The 23,052-nt window shown below is 44.1% G+C and overlaps 1 protein-coding gene across 2 annotated transcripts in view; it reads right to left on the bottom strand.

Moving 5' to 3' along the window:
- Positions 1-18,373: 18,373 nt before the first annotated feature.
- TNFRSF19 (TNF receptor superfamily member 19) overlaps positions 18,374-23,052 on the bottom strand; it is an 82,478-nt gene continuing 77,799 nt past the window's right edge. For both annotated transcript variants that reach the window (XM_080798418.1, XM_080798419.1), the window contains one exon: positions 18,374-21,308. In XM_080798418.1, coding sequence (XP_080654544.1) covers positions 21,300-21,308 — 9 coding nt within the window. In that variant the 3' untranslated portion in view covers positions 18,374-21,299. The remainder of the gene's footprint in view (positions 21,309-23,052) is intronic.

Here is a 23,052-nt window from a genome sequence, read left to right on the forward strand (position 1 = left end):
TGGCTGTGGGACAGTGTGAACTGCGTTCCTACTCAGCTGACCCTTCTTGACGATGTCACCCATTTGTCTTCTATCCATGTTGGTTGTGGCGGGAAAGGGGTGAAAGCAGTGCTTAAAGCAGATTAAGTGGGGAATGAATATGTGGGTGGTTTATGGGGATGATAACGTGAGACAGAAATGATCCCGAGGCAGTGGTTTTCCCTCTCTGAGTCACACTTTTCCCATACTGATATATTTATATTCAGGATTACATTATATAAGGTTCTTTTCAGCTCTCACTCTACAGGCCTAAGTTGGCAAGGCAAAACAACTCACCCCAAGCCTGCCCAGACCAAGGCTTATGGAATTGAGTGGATTTTCATAGAATTGCGTGGATTTGTCAAAATCCTATACTTTCCCTAAAGCGTGATTTTTCCAGCCTTTATAATGTTGGAGGAAGAATGAACTAAGGCAAAGTCTGAGGAAGAACTCAGAGTCTAGGGTTCTCTTGGCCAGGTTTGGAGAGCCCCCCGATTTCTTCCTACTACCACGGCTCCCCACAACACAGATCATCGGAGCCCCTTTGTAAAACACAGGAAGTAAAGACAAGCCAACTTGTCTCCAAAAACGGACATAACCATAAATCCACAACCAGAGAGAAGGAGTCACCAGTTGGCTTTCTCAAGATAACCTGGACCTCAGACCCCAGAGCATCACAAATGCCACCTGATGCTTAATTGAAAGCCATCTTAGATGCTTTTGCTCTACTTAAGCATATGGTTTTCTCTGATTAGGTTATATCGGGAATTCCCAAGGAGGTTTCCTCATCATCTTCAAGTTATAGTGATTCAAGCTGCTTCAAACGCAGTGAAACCAGAGGCAGTGGTATCTACCCCTTGTCCCCTGGGCAGGGGCTCACTCAGCTCACAGGACAGGGCTTTCAGAGACCGGGTCTTCATTGGCATGACGGACACTCTGAAATGAGAGCCTCGTGCAGGGCCAATACAGGGAAAGGAGAGGCAAGAAGAGGAAGCCATGTTTCAGCTCACAGCAAAACACCCCTTCACTTCACCTCTGTCCTATCTTCCCTCCCACCTCCCCTTGTCTGCTCATGCCCCTAACCTTGCCATTCAAATGAAAACATTGCAGTCCAGGCCCAGGGGTGGGGAGGAAGGGTCCCAATGGTTACCTTGTTAAAAAGTGACTGACGGATTTAAGAGGGTGACCACAAGCTGGGCATGGAACCAGACAGGCACCCTTCTGAACGCAGGGTCCCAGATGATTCCTGGCAGGTACAACCTCGGTGCCGGCCCAGGTCCCGGAACATCATCAAAACAGCTGCGTGGCCCAGAAGAGGCCAAGGCAGGTTTGTCAACACGCGGGCGCAGGCTCACTCTGGATGACGATGCCTCCCATGCGTGCAGAGTTCCCCACCTCGAGGCTTGGGTACAGGTGCATGGCTGGCTCCCTGCCTTCTCCTCTCCCTTGGAGCCTCCGGCGGTCACACCAGCCTCCTCGAGGGGCCTTTGCTGGGATGAGAAAATACAGCAGTGTCTGAGATGGGACGTGCTGCAGGTAGAAATCTACACCTCTGCTGGCAGAGTTGGAGAGCGGGAGGGTGAGGGGGCACACGTGGCCAGCTGCTTGGATGGCCTTCCCCGGAATGTGAGCCGTGGGCCCCCAGAGAGGCCACAACAAAGGAGGGATTCTTCCTCTCGCCACCTCATGCCAAGATGACTAGTATCAGCTGCATACCCAGCTGACTCGCTGAAAAGAATCAGTACAATGGTGAGTTTAATAGCTTCCATGGGGCCAAAGGGCTCCCAGGCCTTCCTGAATCCAAGCAGCCCCAGGGTGCCGGGGGTCTGGGTGATTGGTCATTAGGGAAAGGTGTCTGTGGGCAGTGTGGGTGACTTCCAAGGTACACGTGCTTTGGTCATTATGTCTGAATAAGTGTTCCCATGGTCCAACACCCACCTCCTGGGAGAGGGGTCTGCGTCCCCGCAGGATGGGAACCCTGCAGGTGACAGGGAGAGTTCTTGCCCAGCTGACCCCACGTGTCGTTCAAACCACACAATGACATGTTTGCATGGACAGGCACTCATAAGTGTACCTTTGGGCCTGGATATTCATTTTGAGCATTAAATTACAATTGAAAAGGGGAGTATGTGGATAGTCAGCTTGTAATTTTTTTTGCTTTTTTAAAAAATTGTGTTATGTTAGTCACCATACGATGCATCATTAGTTTTTGATGTAGTGTTCCAAGATTCATTGTTTATATACCACACCCAGTGCTCCATGCAATCCGTGCCCTCCTTAGTACCCACCACCAGACCAGCCCATCACCCCACCCCTTCCCCTCTAAAACCCGCAGTTTGTTTCTTGGAATCCACAGTCTTTTATGGTTCGTCTCCCCCTCTGATTCCACTCCCTTCACTTTTCCTTTCCTTCTAATGTCTCCCACGTTAAGCCTCATGCTCCACAAGTGAGTCAGATTATAAAGAGGGTCAGTTTAATAGGAAAGATGCCCAAACACGGATTCCTGTCTTTGTTCCGTAAGGTTTCCACTCCTCACTCATTTTCCCTACTAAATCCTCCTCTACCCTCTCTGGATGTATAGGAAACATAGAGAAAACCATATAACATACATCCATGTAGGGGCACCTGGGTGGCTCGGTCTGTTAAGTGGCTGCCTTTTCCCATGACCTCAGGTCATGACCTCAGGGTCCTGGGGTCGAGCCCCAAGTCCGGCAATTTGCTCAGCAGGGAGTCTGCTACTTCCTCTCTCTCTGGCCCTCCCCTCTGCTTGTGCTCTCTCTCTCTCTCTCTCTCTCTCGCTCTCGCTCTCAAATGAATATCTAAAAAATCTTTTTTTTTTTAAATCCATCTACATAATCACATCTGAGATTACACAAATGTTGGCTTTTGTCCATAGTTGCTTCTTGGGTCTTTAACAAACAAATTAAAGTTTCACCATTCTCCACGACCACCCCCCACCCTTTCCCTCCCTCTTTCTGGAGAGAGAAATGTACTTATTATCTTGACAGCTGATTTTTTTCTTTTTCTCATCAATCAAGCAACCAACCCTTGTTTGATTATAGGCCTTGAAAGGACTTTCTCCCTGCATGTGGTTTGGCTTATCCATTTGTATCTGGTGACTTTTGTGATAGAATAGTTTTAAATTCGAATGTATAATTGCCCTTTGAGCAACATGGGTCTGAACTGCACGGGTCCACTTATACACGGGTTTCTTTCAACACATTATATGTGCAGGATGTAAATGTACTTTTTCTCCATGATGATTTTCCTGGTAACATTTTCTTTTCTCTAGCTTGCTTTATTGTAAGGATATGGCATATAACACATATAACATACAGTTTATGTAATCGGTAAACCATACGGTGTCAGTAGTTACATTTTGGGGAATCATAACTTATATGGGGAGTTTTGACTGTTCAGGCCTTGGGGGCGGGGTGCCCCTGCGTTGTCCAAGGGTCCATTGCAGTCAAATGTGTCCATCTTCTCCTTTACAGTTTGTGTTTCTGTGTCTTATTAAAGACATCTTTCCCTACCCAAGGCCAAAATGGATTTTAGCATAAGCATTTAGACTTTTGCTTTGAACATTCAGGTCTTTGATTTACAATGGGGCTTATTTTTGTGCATGGCATGAGCTAGATCTTCAACTTTCTTTCAGATTTTCCTACAGATAACTGACTGTCCTGACCCCCTGTGACCTGTGGCATCACGTGTCATATGTCACATTCTCATGTACTATCGCCTGGTTTCTGCGGCTCACGACACTGAAGTAATTACCTTCTCTTTACAGTATTTTCATCATATTCAACTTCAGAAACATCTGGGCTATTTTTGAGCCTTTGCTGTTCCAGAAAAAGTTTAGAATCAGCACAGTCAAGTTCAATTAAAAAACTATCAGAGTTTTGATAGACACCTCACTGAATTTATCATGAGAAATGTGTTAAAAACTCCCACTGCAAAGGTCAATTAAACAATTTCTCTGTGTAATTCTGTCCATATTTTATATCTTGTCCATATTTTATTTGCCCAATTATATATTTGAGCCTATGCCATTAGGTTCCTACATAGCTATATTTCCTCTTGCTTTTTTTCTGATTATACAATGGTCCTCTTTTATAACTCTAATAAATTTATCTTTTGCCTCAAAGTTCACTTGATCTTGTGTTGCTATCACTGTCTTTAGAGCAGTGTTTACCTGGATAATTTTTCCTGTCCGCTTATCTGCTTCTTCTCCACTCTTCTGTTACATGTATGTTCTTTCTTTTCTTCTTTGTTTTTTTTTGTTTGTTTGTTTGGTTGTTTTTTGTTTTTAATGTTGGGCTGGAGCTATTGATCCTGAGATTAAGACCTGAGCTGAGATCAAGAGTCAGATGCTTAACTAACTAAGCCACTCGGGCACCCCATGTATGTTTCTTTTACATGAAAAAACCCATAGCCGGATATTGTTTTTTAATTCAATTTGTTAGTCTTTGCATTTTATTGTTGAGTTTAAACAATTTACACTAATTGTGGTCCCTGAGACATTAATAATGTGATTCTGTGCTTCCTATTTACCATCTTTTTTTCTTCTTTTCTCTCCTTCCTGCTTTCTCTTGGGTTTTTCAAAAGAAAAAGATTTTGCAGTCTTCTTTATTCCTATTTCCCACCCCCCTCGGTGGTTTAGAAGTTATGTAAGCTGTTCCTTTTTTTTTTTTTTTTGAGTTACACTTATATTTTGTTTTATTTTATTTTTAAATATATATTTTTTAAGATTTTATTTATTTATTTGACAGACAGATCACAGGTAGGCAGAGAGGCAGGCAGAGAGACAGAGGAGGAAGCAGGCTTCCTGAGCCGGGAGCCTGATGTGGGGCTCGATCCCATGACCCTGGGATCATGACCTGAGCCAAAGGCAGAGGCTTAACCCACTGAGCCACCCAGGTGCCCCTACACTTAAATTTTTAAACTACATACTTGCCTTAGAGTCTAGTGTGAATATTTTGAATAACATGGAGATCTTAGCAGCCGTAACTCTGACTCCTTCCCCCATCCTTCAAGTTATACTGTTATAGACTTCACTTTCACTTCTCTTTCTTTATTCAATACTTGATTGAGATCTAATTGACAAGAGTAATAGTGACATATTTAAAGTGTAAAATTTGATATAATTTAAAACGTTTACACACTCCCCAAACTCAAGAGAATAAACACCCATTTTGTTTTCAACCCCTCTCCCAGCCGTAGCTATCATTGTGATCTTATAATTCATTTGCCCAGATATTTATTTTTATTATTATTTTTTATTTTTCCACCATTGTTTCTTTTGCTTTATTCTTTCCATCCAGGTTCATTTCTTTTTTTTTCCCTACTTCTTCTTCTTCTTTTTCTTTCTTTCTTTTTTTCTTTTTTCCTAAAGTAAGCTCTATACCCAATGTAGGGCTTAAACCCCTCCCTTCTTCTTGAATAAAAGTCTTAAGTTTCTTAGCAAGACTACAATAGCGGCAAATTCTGTTTCTGTCTTAAGATTTCTTTATTTGACGCTTGCATTTAAATGAAATTTTAATCTGGATACAGAATTTGAGGTTGAGGGTTTTCAGCCTTTTGAAAATACTGGTCCAAAGCCACATAACCTCTATTGTTGTAGAGTCCTTGGGCTCAGGCTGCTCCCATGCCTTTGCAGACAGCTGTTTTTCCATCTCCCTTAAAGATGTCCTGTCTTTTATGGCATGTAGGCTCATGGGTATTTGTTATTGCTGATAAATGATAAGATGTGTGGGGCTCCGAGCAAATATTTTTTGTGGGTCCTTGCATCAACAAAATCAGCATGTCAGCATCATTTTGGCAGCTCGATCACATGTGATGCCAAGAAAGATGTTCTGCTTTGACAAATGGGATGGATCCTACTCATGAGGCTGCCACCCCAGGTCTAGGATCTGGCCCTGGGGGTGCCAGGACAGCCCACAGGGACATGATCCGATGTCTGTGGGAGCATCTGGTTGACCCCCTACACCAGATGGAGAGTCAGAGAGTGACTTGTAGAGTAGAGATAGGACCATGGTTCACGGGCCTTGCTCCAGGCTCTGGGCAACTTGCCTGAACACTACCAGCTCTGCTCAGTCCTTGCCTTTGGAGGGGAATGCAGAAAACTGTGGGGAAGGCACTCCAAAGCATGTGGCTCCCTGAGGTGCAGGACCCATGGCAGGGTGCTTGCTCGCCTGGATCTAAGGGTGGTACTATAGACATATGCACTTGGTTCTGGAGAATGGTCTCTGAATATTTTCTCTCCCTGATCTTCTACATTCTTTCTTTCTAGAACTCCTATTAGGTATATATATGAAAACTTCTCATCTTATTTTTCACGCATTCTATCAAATATCTCTTCCATTTCCTCAGATCCTATTTCTAGTCCACTCATTTCCTTTTCAGTTTTCTTCTGCTTTTCTAGGCATCTATTGAATTTTAAATTTTAATGATTACATTTTTCATTTTTAGAAGTTGTATTTATTTTCCAAATCTGCTTTTCTTTGACACAATTCTATTGCCTTCTTATGTATCTTTAATCATATAACAAAACTTATTCCAGATTGTGGCTCGATGGCGGTGAGTTCTACGCGATGCAGTTTGGCCCTCTGTCATGTCTGCTGGTTCTTGCTCATGGTGGCTGGTTTCCTCTTGTGAGATAACTTTTGATGGCTGACAGATCAGGTGGGCTTGGTGTTTGTCTTTCTTAGGTTGTCTTTTCTCGTCCCTTGTCCCCTCGGCCCTTACTTCAGAGGCTTCTCTGTCCCTGCAAACAGACTTGTGTAGATATTGGCATGGGCAGAGCCTCAGCTTGGGGTGAGGCAGGTGCCACCCCCATTCCTGGCATTTCCTGGTAACTGGTTTTCCCCAAGCCAGTCTTCATTCCCTGGGGGAATATAGGGACTGGCTTTACTGAACGATGACTGGTAGAATCCCAGCTCCCAAAGAGCATTTGGATCACGGCAATCTCCCTGGGCCACACGCTGGTACCTGTTTCTGCTCTCGCCTCTGCTGCCTCTGCCTATGACTCTTGCTGCTTCCTCCACACCTGCTGACCCGGTGCCTGCCACGCACCCAAAGGCAGTGGCCTTCTGTTGCTGGGACCTGCCTCCAGGATGCTAGGTACTGGGTGGTTCCCCTGGGAAGCTCCGCCCACTTCCTCCCACGGCCTCTCCCCCTGCCATCTTCACTTTCACACTCTCTGTTTCTGCATTCAGGGCTAGGGAGGCCTTTCATCCTCATGGTGGCCAAGGGGAGTTTCTTGAAGCAGTGTTGGGAAACCATCACAGACTACAGGATGTAGCATCCCCTGTCACCCTTCCACCAGGATTCCACCCCTACACACAACTCGTGGGGAGAATGAGGCCAGGCTCCAAACCAGAGCCTTACCTTATTCTTCTCATTTCTGTATTACTCCCCTGTCTTCAGATTACTCTGTATTACTATGAGTGGCTTCTGAAGCTCCTTCCCAAACCTTACAGTCCCAGATACACAAGCAGATTTGGCTCGTACCACTTTGCTTACAGACTCTTTGCACATGTGATCATAGTGACAATAGAGGTAGAACTAATAACAATAATATCTTTTGCTTACTGAGCAGCTGCTCTGTTATAGAGCATTACATATTTTATCTCTGATTCTTACTGTATTCTTTCTGGAGAGTCTTCAATGATCACCATTTTGCAGATGAGTATTTTAAAAAGCCCCAAGATGAAATTCTAACACAGGCCACAACATGGATGAGCCTCAAGGACATTATGCTCAGTGAAATAAACTAGTTGTGGAAGGACTAATACTGAATGATTCCACTGATAGGAGGTACCTAGATTAGTCACATTCATAGACAGAAAGAATGGTGGTTGCCCAATCTGGAAAAAAAAAGGGGGAACAGGGAGTTGTTTAGTGGGTGGAGTTTCAGTTTGGAAAGAGAAAAAAAATCTGTGGATGAGTAAATGGTGGTGACAGTTGGAAAACAGTGTGAATGTGCCTTATGCCACAGAGTGGTACAGGTAAAAATAGCTTAAAGGGTAAGTTGTAGGTTCTGTATATTTTGCCACAATTAAAAGAAAAAAAAATACTCAGAATTCAGTGACTAGCTCAGGTCCCCATGTCAGGTGAGGGCTGAGCTTGCCCTTGACTCCCTCTCTGCCTGACCCTAGGTCAGGGTCCCTCCTGGTAGCCACGTGTTCACCGCTCCAACTGTCCCTTGCCTGTCTGTCATATGACCCCTCACTTTCCACTCACCTCTCTACCTCAGAGAACAGCACAGACCATGGCAACCAAGTCAAACAAATGAAGCAATGACTGCACGGAAGATGACTATGAACATAACAGAAAACCTGTCTGTTTTTATCTTTAGGGTTGGGCCAGGGGAAACTTAGCCAGAAGTAGCAGAGGAAGAAGGGGATTTGTAGTCAGAGCCCCACGGAGCTAGGGGCCCCTCTGCTCTTTCCCGCCCCCTGGTGGCCAGTGCAGGCCCTGCCCTAGCGCATCACATTCCTCCTGGCGCCTCCTGCTGGGCACTCCCCTTTGCAGATGTGAGGCCTCCCCCGTGGAGACCACTGTTTGTCCCCTGTCCTGGGTGAGGATGAGGTTTAAGTGGTAAGAGAGCTGCATGGTGGTTCCTGTCGGCCAAGGGCGCAGTGTCCTGCTAAGCGGTGGCCCCCTGGGCATTAACCTGCTACACCTACCGAGCTCCACACCATCTCGGGGTGTTCCCGCAGGCCCTTTCCAGTGTTCTCACTCCTTACTGGAGGTGTCCCCAAAGCCATGCATGTGTAACAAGTGTCCTCCTCCAGAGACAGCACAGGATGGCTGAGTGGGTGCTCCCTCTCCTACCAGCTGCGAGGTTTGAAGATAAGGGGGTAGGCCGCTGGCCTCAGACTTCCCATCTGTAAAATGAGAGGGTTGGAGACTAGTCCCTGGACTTCTGTTTTATTAGAATCACCTGGAAAGCTTGTTGCACCTGCAGGCTCTGGGGTCTATCTGGAGAATCTCAGAGGGTTTGGGCTGGGCCCCTGGGAGTCCTGATTTAGATAATAGACTACATTTTTAAAAATTCTTGTAGGAAAATATACACAAAATAAAATTGACCTTTTTGTTCATTCATAAGTGTACAATTCAGTGGCATTTAATACATTCTCAATGTTGTGCAACTGACTGTCACCACTGTCTATACCCAAAACTTTTCCATCTTTCCCAACAGAAACTATGCACCTATTAAACACTAACTCCTCATTCCCCTCCCTGCAGTCCATGTAAACTCTATCCTACTTCTGTTTCTATGGATTTGCCCATTCTAGGTATACCTCAAATAAATGGAATCATACAATATTTACCCTTTATTTCACTGAACATCATGTCTTTAAGGTTCATCCGTCATATTTAGCCTGTGTCAGAACTTCCTTCCTTTTAATGACTGAGTAATATTTTATCAAACGTATTTACATTTTACATATCCATTCATTTATTGATGGGTAAGATAGATATTTTTGAGAGAGAAAAAAAGGATTAGATGACCTCCCAGAGGCCCATGGCAGTTCTAGCATTCTAGAATCTGCAAACTTTTTATGGGGAGTGTTTCTGCTCCAACAGCATCCAGAAATAGGGATGGGGAGGAGTGGTTACAGCCAGGTCCTGCTGTTTCCCTGAGATAACAATGAAAAGGGGATGGGACCCTAGGGCTTGAACTGGAAACTTGCCGCCCATGGGTATGTTATAGGTGCAGGGAGAGCAGGGACAGCTGGGCGATGTTGTAGCTTTCCCCCGTGTGTAGCACGTTGGAGTTTCTGTAAGCCAAGATCTCAGACCCTAGAACCCAAGGGTGTGAGAGGGCTTATGAAACCAGATTTATTTCCTTTATAGAATAAGAAAAATGAGGTCCAGAGAAGGGATGTGCCCAGGATCACTCAGCTGGTTGGTAGCAAAACTCAGAGTAGAATCTAGTCTCTTGGTTTTTGTCTTAGTGTCCATTTTCATCCTCCCTTCTTGGACATTTGGACTATAGTCCTTGGGGACCTGGAAACATATGTCTGATAATAATAATAGCAGATGTTTGAATGTGAACTATGGGCTTTGGTGCGTCAAGTTCGTATTTACTTCTCACAATTCTATTGTGAGGTGGGGACAATTATTGTCTTTTTTGGTAACTGGGGAGGAGCCAGGTGCCCAGGGACTGTGTAACACTGACAGGGTCCCCCAAATGTCAAGTGTGGGGATAGGATTCCCATCAGTCTCTGACTTCAGAGCCCAAACTTTGTGTAAATCCATTCCCTCTTCTGGGGAAAAAGCCTCATGAGTCTTGATAGGTCACTACTTCATCCTCAAAGATGAGAGACAACATGTCGTGTAGTCTGATGCTGAATGGTTTGAAGGTTGGAATAAGTATGTCAGGAGTCAGGAGAGGTCACGGGAAACCAACAACTCCATAAACCACACAGGTGCGTGACCCCATTTAATCATTTGTTCAACAAACATGTAGACATTTACTAGATGCCACATAATTCTCCACTCTTGGGATTTAACGATGCCTAAGAAAGACAAAATTCTCTATTTGGGACGTAATCAGTATATTGGGAAGCAAAGGATGCACAAATGAGTAAGCATGGCACATTAATAAAAGCTGAGCGTCAGGAGAGAAATAAAGTAGGGGGGTGGGTAATGGGGATTGTGCATTTTAGATAAGAGTGGCCAGGGAAGCATTTTTGTTGCAAGTGGCCAGGCGGGGGTGGGTGCACCTGAGGTGAAGACTCGGATGAGACTGAACCAGCCATCAGAGTTCAAGGGAAGAGCAAGTGCAGACACTCAGGTTCGGAAAAGAAGGCAGCCAGTGGGAGAGCAGCATGAGATGACTGAGGGGTGGGCAAGGATGGGATCAGGATGGACTTTGAAGGTGAAGGTAAAGGGTTTGAAATTTATCCTAAGAACTGTAGGGCTTCCAGGTTTATGAGAGTCATTCATTCATGCAGTAAATATACTTATTTATGTTCATATACAATAAATGCACATTTATAAAAAAATAATATTTTATTTAATCAATTAATATTTATACTTAAGTTCACACTTAAGAAGTATTTGATTTAAATTATTAATGCCTACTTATTAATGATTATTGATATTAATATTTATTATTTTATTAACAATTAGTTATTTAAATGGATACATAATAATTAAGAATAAATGTCTATGTACAATAATAATCATGGGTAAATAAATACCCATTATGTGCCAAACACTATTCCAGGCTAGAAATATAAGGCTGGAAAGACAAAATGCCTTGCTTGTGAGAAGTGAGACATGTGAGACAGCCTAGTGAGAAGAAAGACATGCGCACAACTGATCATGAAATAATATAACAATTGCTAAAATAAAGGCAGAACAATGAAATCCCTAGGGGAAAGATATTTTAAGCTGTGCAAAGAACTTAGGGACAGCATCATGCAGGGATTCACTGACGATTTGAGATTGAAGTTTGCATTCCCCAGGGAGACAAGGAGGTGTGGGGCACAGTTTGAAGGCCTGAGAGCAGAGTCAGTGTGTTGGGAGCCCAGCCACCTCCGTGAGCCCAGAGCTCAGACTCGGGCATGGGGTGGGGTTAGAGACTGACGTGGAACAGGAGACAGAGGGAAGTGAAGCTGAGTTGGTGACCTGGGGCCAGGTCGTGAAGAGCCTTAACTGTCCTGCTGAGGAGCCAGGACTTGACATCGTGAGACTGGAGAGGCACAGGACGGTTAGGGAAGGAGAGATGGAATCATATCAGTCATTAGAAAGGCTATGGACCATGATGGTGTGGTCCCCAAATTCCATCTACTAGCTGAAAAGGTAGAAATTTAGGATGGAATTCAAGCTGGAGGAAGATCAGTGGATTTGGAGCCAAGAGACCAAGGATGAAGTTGAGATTCTCCAGGTCCTTGTATCTCCATTTCCAAACGAAGAGGTGAGTAGTCCTGTGTTTAGAGTAGTGCTGTGTTCCCCAGCTGGGTGTCTCTCTCACTCCCTAGGCAGCCTCCTGGGAACTCTGGGGGTTCACTGCGCCAAGCTGCTAGACCAGGCAGTTGCTAAGTAAGGTTCCTTCTAGCTCTCTGTTAGGGTTGTAAAGTGGAGCAAGGAGGCTTTGCTCTGTCTTACAATCCTATGCCTTCATTCTGCACAAATATGGTCATCGAGTGCGGTCTTCTTATTTCGCTTCTATAGGAAAATTCGGCTCTGAATTGCATTGCACGGCAGAAAGATCATGGCTTCCGGAGTCAGAAATTCAGTGTTCTAATCCCAGCTCTGCCACTTACTGGCTAAAAACTTTTTCAAAACATGCTTTCTACAACTTTCTATCATTTACTGACTTTCGTGCTGGTTATTTGGTCTCCTTGAATCTTCATTTCCGCATCTGTAAGGTGAAGCTAATAACACCGCTCTCAGGACAGATGTGAGAATCCGATGAAATAATGGCATTAAAGTGCTCAGGAAGAGAGGAGTGGTTTTCGAATGTTACACATTATCATCAGCAGATCCCCAAGCAAAGAATCTGGTTTTGAGTTTATTCATCACTTCTGACAGAAATGTCCAGTGTACAAGGTCTAGCTGTTAAGTACTGGGATTTTTAAAAAAACAAACAAGCCTTGAATATCCATTAACTTCAAAGATGTCCCTTGGTTGGGCAATTTGTTATTCTGATAATGTCATTGTTACTTAAGACTTCTTTGAAATGTATCTTTTGAAGCTGTCTCCAAAGTTGGTATACCCTTGGTGATGGTAACTCTTTATTCATTGGATTGAATTTTGGTAAAAATCCCATAATTATATCCAGAGAGCTATAGATTGTGAATATAGGAGTAGGTGAAGCTAGATAGAATGTGTTTAAAAATGAGGAATACCTTGTATGCCATAAGCATGTTTTCTTGTGTGGCAGATTCCACTGTACTTCTTAACATATGAATTTTCTAAAATTGAGCCTCCTGCTCTCCACTTACAAAATCAAGCATTTGTTTAAAGAAATGTAGGAAATTGGCCACTGAATTTGTTAGCTTCAAATGGCATGTTGCACTTTTAGGCCAATGAGAGAAAGATCCTGGAGATGCCCTTCTGGGACCCCAAATCCCAAAGTGAGAGAGGGATGCGGAACCTGTGTTTAGAATGAAAACAGAGCAGTCCCCCTGGAGTGATTTATCAGATTATGTAGGTGCGGTTAGTTTTTACGGATGGGAGAAGTTTCGTTTGCACGGACTTTGCTTTGGGTCTTGGGGAACAAGTTTCTACTGGATTCATGAAAATGACACCTGAGAAGTGTAGAAGACAGAGGCTTTTGCTCTGACTCTGTCTCTGAGTCACTGAAGACCTCAGGCTCTTCCTGGGCATCACGCTCTTTACAGCAAAGTAATTCCCACTTCCTGGACTGCTGAAGGGACAGACTCATTCAAAGGACTCCAGAACTCTCAGCCAGGTGAAATCCTACTACAGACTACTTTGCATGTCTCGTAACTAATGACAATTGTGAATTTTAATGCAAAGCCTCCCCTCAGATAGAATCATTTTGACCATTCTTCTAGAATAGAACCAATGGCTTTTTTTCTTTTATTCTCCCTGAACTAATATGTAGTCATCATATCAAAGCCACCTAGAGCCAGGCCTTTCCCTTAATGTGGACGTCAGCTGTGATGAGAGGCCGAGTCCGCAGAGCAAAGAAGAACGGAGAGTGGAGGATGGAGACCTCAATCTGAGAGCTACCATGGGAGGAAAGAGGAGTGGGAGCCCAGAGTGAAGGGCGTTTGAAGAGAAAGATGAGAAGTCACAATGGTTTCTGTTGGACAGATCCAGGACTTCAAGATTATATGATTTGGGCTTTTAAGAAAGCCTTGAGCTCTATGATGGGCCACCTGGGTCGCTCAGGCAGTTAAGCGTCTGACTCTTGATTTTGGTTCATGTCATGATCTCGGGGTTGTGGGATCCAGCCCCACATCGGGGAAGGGGAACTAGAGATTCTCTCTCTCCCTTTCCTTCTGCCCCTCCTTCTCCCCTTGATCTGTCTCGTAGAATAATAAATAAATTAATTAATAATAAATAAATAAATAAATGGAAAGAAAGAAAGACAAGCATTGAGCCCCATGAGAGTCTACGGTCTGCCTGACAGAGAACACTTCACTCATGCTGACATGTCACCAGTTTGGTCACTGGTAACTATTTAGCTGGTGGGGCGGGGTTGAGTGATTAGTTAGTCCTTATATTAGTCAGGGTTTTCCAGAGAAACAGAACCAATAGAGTGTGTGTGTGTGTGTGTGTGTGTGTGTGTGTGTGTGTGTGAAGAGATTTATTTTAAGGAATTAGTTCCGAAGATTTGGGGGGCTAACAAGTCTAAAATCCACAGTTCAGGCCAGCAGGTTGGAGACCCAGTGGAGAGTTGATGTTGCAGCCTGAATCTGATGGCAGAAAGGAGGCAGAATTCCCTCTTCCTCCAAGAGCCTCAGTCTAGTCTCTCAGTGCCTTCAACTGATTGGACAAAGCCCACCACATTATGCAGAATTCTCTGATCTACTCAAAGTCTACTGATTTCAATCTCATTAAAAAAAAAAAATGCCTCTTGACAACATCTAGATTCTCTAAAGAGGCATCAGTTGGAACCTGGCCTTCGGTAACTTCCTCATCACACTTAAATTCAAGAAAGGGCATCTGCAGAGGTGACTTATCCTCATGTTTGATGGCCAACCTCAGAGAGTCCCTGGAAGATATGTTAACTGTGGAGATTCCTCCAGGGAAGGCATTCTATAGTCAGACAGGACTTGAACGCAGCCCTGGGCTGCCTCTCCTCATTTCATTTTATGGGCTGCTCTGTGCATCCAGCCAGGGCTGTCAGACAACAGGAGAGGCAGCCTCCACATTTGCTGGAAAGCTAGAGACCAAGGTTTTAGGTCTTGGTGGTGAGGAACATGAGGGAAAGAAGAAAGCAATGACTGAAAGAGGAGAAACTTTCTTTTTACAAGTGCTAAACCTGATTTGCCCCCCCCCCCCACATTAGCACTATACTGCCTTAATCTTGCATTTGGAAAACACTGTACATCCTGCTGCCTCCTGAGATCCAGGCTAGGCTCTAGCAACATTAACATGAACACCTCATTCTATGGAAAGATGCCAACTCTTCATCATATGATTGCAACGGCCGCTGTCTGTTCGATCTGGGCCCCCAAAGAACACATGGGTGAACTCCCTCAATGCTGAGAACAGGATTCGGGGAGGATCTGGGGTTCTCTGTGTGGCTCCTCTCTCAAATGTGTGCTTGGGCTCCATCTCGAGCTGACCCGTTTGTTGACCTCTCAGTAGACTTACTTGTGGTCGAAGTATCCAGAGAGATGCGGCCTGCAGGTTTGTGTCCCCGCAGGTGTGCCCCGTGCCGGGGAGCCGATGGGCCATGGGCACGGACGCCGTGGCACCTCGTGGAAGTGACATAAGGTAAAAAAGCAGGAACAGCGACAGGCACAGGCCTCCAAGAGTGGCGGCCACCCAAACCCAGAGGCCGACCTCCTTCTGGATTTCCTGGGGGAGGCTGCTCAGCCATGCAAGGAACAAACGGCGAAGCAGCAGCGTCTCTAAGACAAGGGCAAGGAGCTGAGAAAAAAGGGATCCAGAAAGATGTTTGCTCCCAGGTGAAGGTGGCTGGCTAAGACTGAGAAATGGTGGGGGCGGGGGGGGGGGGACAAACACATTTCACCCTAGAAGTTCACTCGGATGTGATGACAGGGGTGCCTGGAGCTCAGGGTCAAGCAGGATCAGGAGTCTGAGCCACAGGCTGGGGACAGAAAGGCCATGGTCGGTGGGTGATGCTGTCCTCAGGCTCTAGGAGGGCGTGGCTGCATGAGCGGGTATAGATTCATCATCGATGACTTATGTCTTCTCGGGGACTTGGCCAGAGTGTTGATTTGATGTTAGCAGGGGGTTCAGCCAGGTCCTGAACACAGATACCATGTTCAGCGCTATCCTCCTCAAGGAGGACCTCCTCAAGGTGACCTCGATGACAGAAGAAAGATCTCAGGCTCAGTATTTCCTAACCAGGGACTGACTGTCCACCCCCACCCTCCCGTCCCCCACCCCTGTGGCCACGTCCTCTCAATGACTGGGGTTATTCTGAGTCTGGAAAGAGGTCTGCCTTGCCTAGTTTGATGACTTCCAAGCGTCTGAAAGACCAGAGATTTTCAAGGTTTTATGCCATGTCACTCATTTGTTGGAAGGAAAGTAAATTCCCTACAGAGTCAAGTTCAAGAGGGCCCAGGGCAGAGAACACCAGGCACCTATCAAGCTGGCACTCAGGCCTCGGCAGCTTCCCCCTTGCTCCCCACCCTCCCACCACACCGCACTTCTCTGTGCTCCCAGAGCAAGTGGGCTTTCTCCGCGCACCAGGTCCTTCCACCCACCCCTGGAGGGGGAACGCAGACTCCTTCCTGGCTTACCTGGAACCTCCCCCAGCTGCCCTGCGGCTCCGACATTTCTTGGGATGTCACTGCTCCCCCCTCCCCCGCCTCCGAAGGATTCTCACTTATGTCTTTCCAACAAAGACCTATTTTATAAATATTTGCAAGGGTTCTCTCCCTCATATTTTCTTGTTTGCTTTAACCCTGGCATTGCATTTGCAACCGAGTACATACTCTATGCTAGTACTGTACACATGCGCATTCTGAATGAATGGATGGATGGATGGATGGATGAGTGGAAGAAGGAAGGAAGAAAGGAAGGAAGGAAAGGAGGGAGGGAGGGAGGGAGGACGGGCATAGGAAAATGCTCTTCTCAGAAAGAGGCTTCCAAGAGGGACTAAATTCGTGTTTAGAGCTTCAAGGGAAATAATTCATATCTGATGACACTGAGCCAGTGATATGTGCCTGGCTGAGGGGAGCTTGCCTCCCTAACCTGCTGTTAAAGGATTACCAACGGACAGTTCTGTAGATCTTCTGTTGACTGTAAACAGTCAACCCAGGTAAGAAAACTCCCTCCGCAGAGTTCTGCTGGCTCATTTCAACACCAAACAAAACTGACAGAACACAGCTATTTCTATCTTCAGTAGGACTCGTTAATGCCATTAGAAATTAAGATAAAAAGACAAAATCCTGTCTTTATGGACTAATAACTGAAACCTGCTTCACAAGACCACCCATGGTTGCAGAGAAAATGGTTTTTAAAATTCAAGTCTTCTGGAGAGGCTAATTTGAAAGCAGCCATAAATCACACTAATTCCAATGCCACTGCTGGTTTATGGACAGACGGGACCCTGATCTGCTTGATCTCTACAGGAGAAACCCTGTGACCTTCCTCTGGCAGAAATGTGACCTACCCACCGTTACTGCGCGCTGCTGACTTGATTCTAATTACGTGACTAGAATCACATACCGGGTCATACTGAACCTTCTTAGACATTATAGAAGGTTTTGGAAATTCTCGGGCCATTGCTTAGTTTCAAGATGACTGAATGATAAATGTAAGCTGCAGGTACATAGCTCGTTGGGTGTCAAATACTTTTTAAGAAAATCAGATAGTACCTCCTCAGGTTAAAAGGAGACAAATAGACAAATAGAAAATGACAAGTAGCCAACTGCAAAGAGACTTTCAGAATAGTGGTAATAATGAAAATAAGTTGTTTATGTGATTATAGGTACTTTAGCCCTCCCGTTAGAACCTTGCAAGCTCCGAGTTCCTTTTTTTCAGAGAGTGGATGGTACCCATGAGCCCAGCCAGACTGCACACACATGGGACAAGTGTACTTGAGCCAAGGAGCTGGGGTGTGAGTGGTGTGGAAGGAGGAAAGAATCTAATGTTCTCCCTTCAGGGAATTCATAGTGTCATTTAACACCACAGACTGACTGAGAGAATACAGTGCACTTTAAAATAACTCAGTTTTTTTCCAGGAAGTTTAAAGTCCTCTCTCAAAATCTAATAATAGCTTTAAAAGCTTTACTGGAGGGAAGGAAGGTCAAAAGGTGGGAAGGAAAGAAGAAACTCTTCCAGGGACCCGTGTTGCTCTGTGGGAGTCAGTCCACTCCTCTGCGGAACACCCTACTGACCTCTGGAAAGAATGAACATCAAACCTCCCCCCCTTTCATTCTTTCCCTCTTTACGTCATAAAATGAAGGAGGAAAAAGAGGAGATGATAATAAAATCTTGATGCCAAAGCTTCTCAAAGAACTCAGAGCATTCTTCAGTAGCTTGACAGGCCTGAGAAATAAAACCAGCTCACTGCAAAGATTTCAAATCCCCCTCGTGACGTTTGAATGGCCGGAAGTGTTCACCCGGAAGGACCAGAACTTAGCAAGGTCCCCACCTGGAGAACCAGAGAGGAAAACGGATCAGTATTCCCATCACCAATCATTTCTGGACTGGACATGTCAATACGAATACCAGATAACAATTTTATTCACATATAAAAAAGGGTATTACAAAACTATTTGTATAAGAAAAAGAAAATTTACAAATTTATAAATTCCAGTATGCAAAAGAGTAATGATGAACTCTAAGTCGATTCGAGCTGGCGACCTGCAAGCAAGAGTGGACTCTTGTCCTTTTCTTTTCAATTTTTTTTTTTTTTAAACTAGCATGGACAATAGCGCTTAACTAGGTAATAGCAACATTAACATGTTATCTAAAGTAGAAAACTCTATATTTGAAAAATATATTCCATATACACAAAATGAGAAAACCCATGCCTTTCCACGGTCATCCCCCAAATCCTGGTCTCATTCTTGTTGGTAGGTTTCTGCAACTTTCGAAGTCACACCAATTCTCACTCCCAGACCCGACAATGGTTTCCTGGTACCTGTACCCTAGCGGCCAAGTTCCTGTAAGCGCTGTAGAGTACTCAACCATGGGAATGCAGATTGGGCTTTCCCTCTCAAGGGTTTGTACAGAGTATAGAATCTAACATTATTGTATGCTTTTGCAGCAGGCGGCGGTAAAACGTCTTCATCTTGATAAAACAGCCCGGGATTTTTCCAGTGCAGTATCAGATGAAATCGACTTTCAATCCTAAGCATTTCCTTACTGATCCAAAGTGATGTTTTCGGGTTTGGGGCCACAGTCTCATGCCCATCCATCTAGCTTTCTCCGGCAAGTATTTGTCTTTGAAGTCGAGGAGAGTTTCTACATGTGGAAAATATATTCAGGCCACCAGAAGGAGCACAACCCTGGCTGACTTTGATCATCCCTCTGTCAAAACAAAACGATCAGATTGCAAACAATGGCATATACATATGTGAATTACAGTGAAGCCACTTGAGGAAACTCTAGTGTGCGTTTTCATAGACATCTTGTGGTCAAAACCTAAATATTTTCCTAAAGGCAGCTCTCATAAGAGCTGGCAAGTTATCCAACTTGAAAAACCATTGGTTAATGCTAAGAAAGGAAAAGAAAAGAGGGCATGAGACAGACACAAAAGATTGTGGGTCATCCTGAGACTACTCTAATTTCTTATTTTGGTTCAGGGAACTGAGGTCCTGAGGAGAACCGAGCCCAGTAAGCTAATCCACACATGTCAGAGCTTAAGACTGACTATAGGGGAGAGAAACCGGTCCAGCCACGAGGAAGGGGGCTCATTAGATTTGCCTCATGTCTTACAGAGAGAGAAAAGCATAGTCTAATAAGTGAGAAGAGAAAAATGGCCTAAGAAAGACAGAATTTTTTCATCTTCAGTTTAATGTTAGGTAAAAGGCACTGATCTGGGTGGCAGTGGGGGGAGGGATTGTGAAACCAAGTTTTTTAGTGACTCCAACAAGGTCATGTTTGATTTCTTTTTTAAGTGCAAATGTGATTGAGCTAATAGTAATCGGTTAAAAGACAAAGGCCAGAGTTGATCATGAAGGTTCAAGGAGGAAAAAGATAAATCCTACTCTGGTTATTCCTCTCCAGGACATCAAGATTAAGAACAAGTGAGCCATCCCCGTGTTCGTGACTGAACTGGGTTCATGTCTGTCTTAGCTGTAGAGAAAATTCTAGTGTGTAAATACCAGGGATGGGATGCCTGACACCACGCTTAAATCCAGCATCACTGGCTAGGGTAGGAGAGAACTGTGCTAAGGAAGTGGACACCATGGGAGTGCCACTTGGTCAGACCCCATGAAGGCAGCGATGAGCTGTTCACCTACATGCCAGCTACAAATTGGGCTTTTTCTTCTCCTTCTAGTATGTAGTGTCTCCTAGGATGACTCACGTGTTGCATTTCAGTAGGAGGGGAACCAGACAGGTGGTACTTCCTAAAGCCCCTTAGTATAAGATACGATGCATGAAAGCAAAAACAAAAACTCATAGGTAGAGAGAGAACAGGTGGGTGGTTGTCAGAGGCAGGAGATGAGGGGGAGGTGGAGGAAAAGAAACCATTATCTTTGTAAATCATCACTCTTCTGTAAGAGAGGAATTCTGGATCTTCTAAGCTCAGTCACAGGGACAGAAGTAGCAAATGCTTCCATTTCAACTGATTTTCACAGAAATATGTTAATCATTGTACACAAGTCTCTAGGATACGTGTGCTAAGTGGTTTTTAATGCAGGGTGGCGGGGTGGGGGCCTCTTTCACCACCACTTCCCCAGCTCAGGCCCCTCTCCCTACTAGCTTCAGCGGTTCACGAGTCAGTGACTAAAGTTACAAGTGTCAATTCTGGAAAAGACCTGCTATCCTCTTACTCCTAGTTCCTAGATGTTAACTTCATCTAACAAAGCCCTGATTTAGGCAGTCAGCATGAAGTCAATTCTAATTGCCTGAGCTAATCAGATGATGAAAAAGTGAGCTTCACCAAATACAAACACTCATTTTTGAACCACTCTACAGAAAAACTAAGGTAACTGCTTGGACACTGACTTTTAGTAAGCTAATCGGCTATATGAAATTATTTCCGGAAAGAAAGTGTAAATGAAAACTTATACTCTGGGTCTTCAGTTTGGTAAAACCACATTCGCCATGAAAATAAGCATGAGTGCATTTCTGTTTCTTGTTATATGCTCATAATCTTGTAGGCTGCGAACTCGAGCCATCAGCCTTTGAAGTTACGCTTTGTGGCATAGAAGCTTCTTGTTTAGGAAAAATGCAGAGTATCGTGAGCGCCTGGAGTCTTTTCTTGTTATTCCTTGAGGTTTCAGCTTACAGCTGGTCTGGCTCAGAAGCAACTGGTTGAAAGGCTTAAAATGCCATCAGTTTGGTTCAGATTTATTTTTTTTTCCCCCAGAAGCCATGCAGGGTCCAGACTGGGCTCAGTCCGTAAGCCTAAGCGGAGGGGTGAGTGCACGCTGGGTTCCATCCATATTCTTCTACTGTAGAAAGAAGCAAGTCCTTTAAGCTTCCTAAAACAGCAACAGAAAGAAAGCCTGAAAAACAAGACCTTACACAAGAAAGCTGCTGGGCTATCATTGTTAAAAATTATTGTAAATAACTTTTACTAGTAGCACACATGATTTGAATAACATATGGACCAGCAGCTCATTAATGATGTTTGAATATCCAGGTACGTATGTACTCCGAGAATAAAATAAAGATTTTATAACAACTCACTATCACTCAGTATTTGCAAAGGACACTGCAAAGACAATAATGTGTGACCCACAAGAAAAAAAAAAGTATTAACGAATGATTCTTTTGCTCATTTTCGACCCCATTCAAACACTTAAAGCTTGTTTCTATGTTGTACTCTTTTGAAGCATTTGTAGGTAAAGCTATTAGGATCCTTTTGGTCCCTTCTTTGAAAGGACAAAGATGATTAGTGAATAGTGACACTCTCATTCTTTGTATTTAAAACTTCTGCTAACCCACTGGAGAAAGTTTAGAGATAGTTTAGAAATGATTTCCCTTCTAATGATCTTCCTGGAAGGCTCACACTCTCCCTAGGGCAAACATCCTCGGCGAAGTGGTGTCCTTCAATCTGTCCCTTATCACAGAAGGGCAGCGGCATGACTTCTGAAAACATCAGCCAAAGGCACATTACTGTGAGTGACTAGAACCTTCATTTTAAGCAGTAATCTTTCATTCACTTATTTACCACGAATCTGACATCGGTGACATATCTGGTAAGTTTACAGGAAAAGATTTTTTTTCCCTAGGTAGAAGAAGAGAGTCTAGAAATAGAAGCTTCTGAAAGAACTCTCAATAATCTAAAATAGTTTCATCAAATATGTTGATCAGTTGGTATGACCGTAATTACCACATTAACACTACTGTGGGAGACAAATGGCACTCATTTTGCCAACATGGAAAGGAACAGAGATTTTAAAAGACTGAGCAACTAGAACCCAGGTCATCTCATATCTTTCCTACCATTCCTTCTATTATTTCATGTTGATATTTCCAATGAATACATTCCAATAAAAACATCACCAAAAAGAACCTTTTCTGTAAGTAAACAGACTAGTCTCATTTTCCCAAGTACCTTAGTGAATGATGTCCCAAATATCTTAGTTCTCTTGCTTTCTGGGGAGGTGTGTATAGGGGAAATTTGATTAGAACTGAGTCATTCAGACTAAACAAGGTTCTCACACCTCTTTTATCCTGCACCATAACTATCATCATCATATTCTGGGTGGTCTGAAACCGCCCACAAGAAAACTACGGTGTAAAAATACAGTTTCTGGAAACAAATGCATCGTGCATTAGCAATGTGACCCTGTAAGACAAAAGTGCCATTGTGCATTTTGCAATATAGATGTGTATCAGATCATCACACTGCACACCTTAGCTCACACAATGGCAAATGTCGATTGTTATCCCAATAAAGCTGGATAGAAGGCAGGAATTAAGGTTAAAAAACTGAAAATATGAGTGAATGCCTAGGTAGGATTTTCAAGTTCCTTTGAAAATAAATAGAAATAAATCACTAAAGGGGGGGGGCACTATAATGGCTCAAGCTGCCCTTATGCATTTCTCAAGCAGAAGTGCTGTGCTTTCCTGAATTATGAATGAGCACACTGACCAAGCTAATTGAACACAAACTCAAGGAACCGAAAGTCCTTTGGTTCATAATACCAAGCTGCTGAAAGCAAATTCTTTGTGAGAAGTAAGTATGTTTCCTACATTGGAGAAGCAACCTGTTAAGAG

This window comes from Martes martes (genome assembly GCF_963455335.1).
Source record: "Martes martes genome assembly, chromosome: 3".
NCBI lineage: Eukaryota > Metazoa > Chordata > Mammalia > Carnivora > Mustelidae > Martes > Martes martes.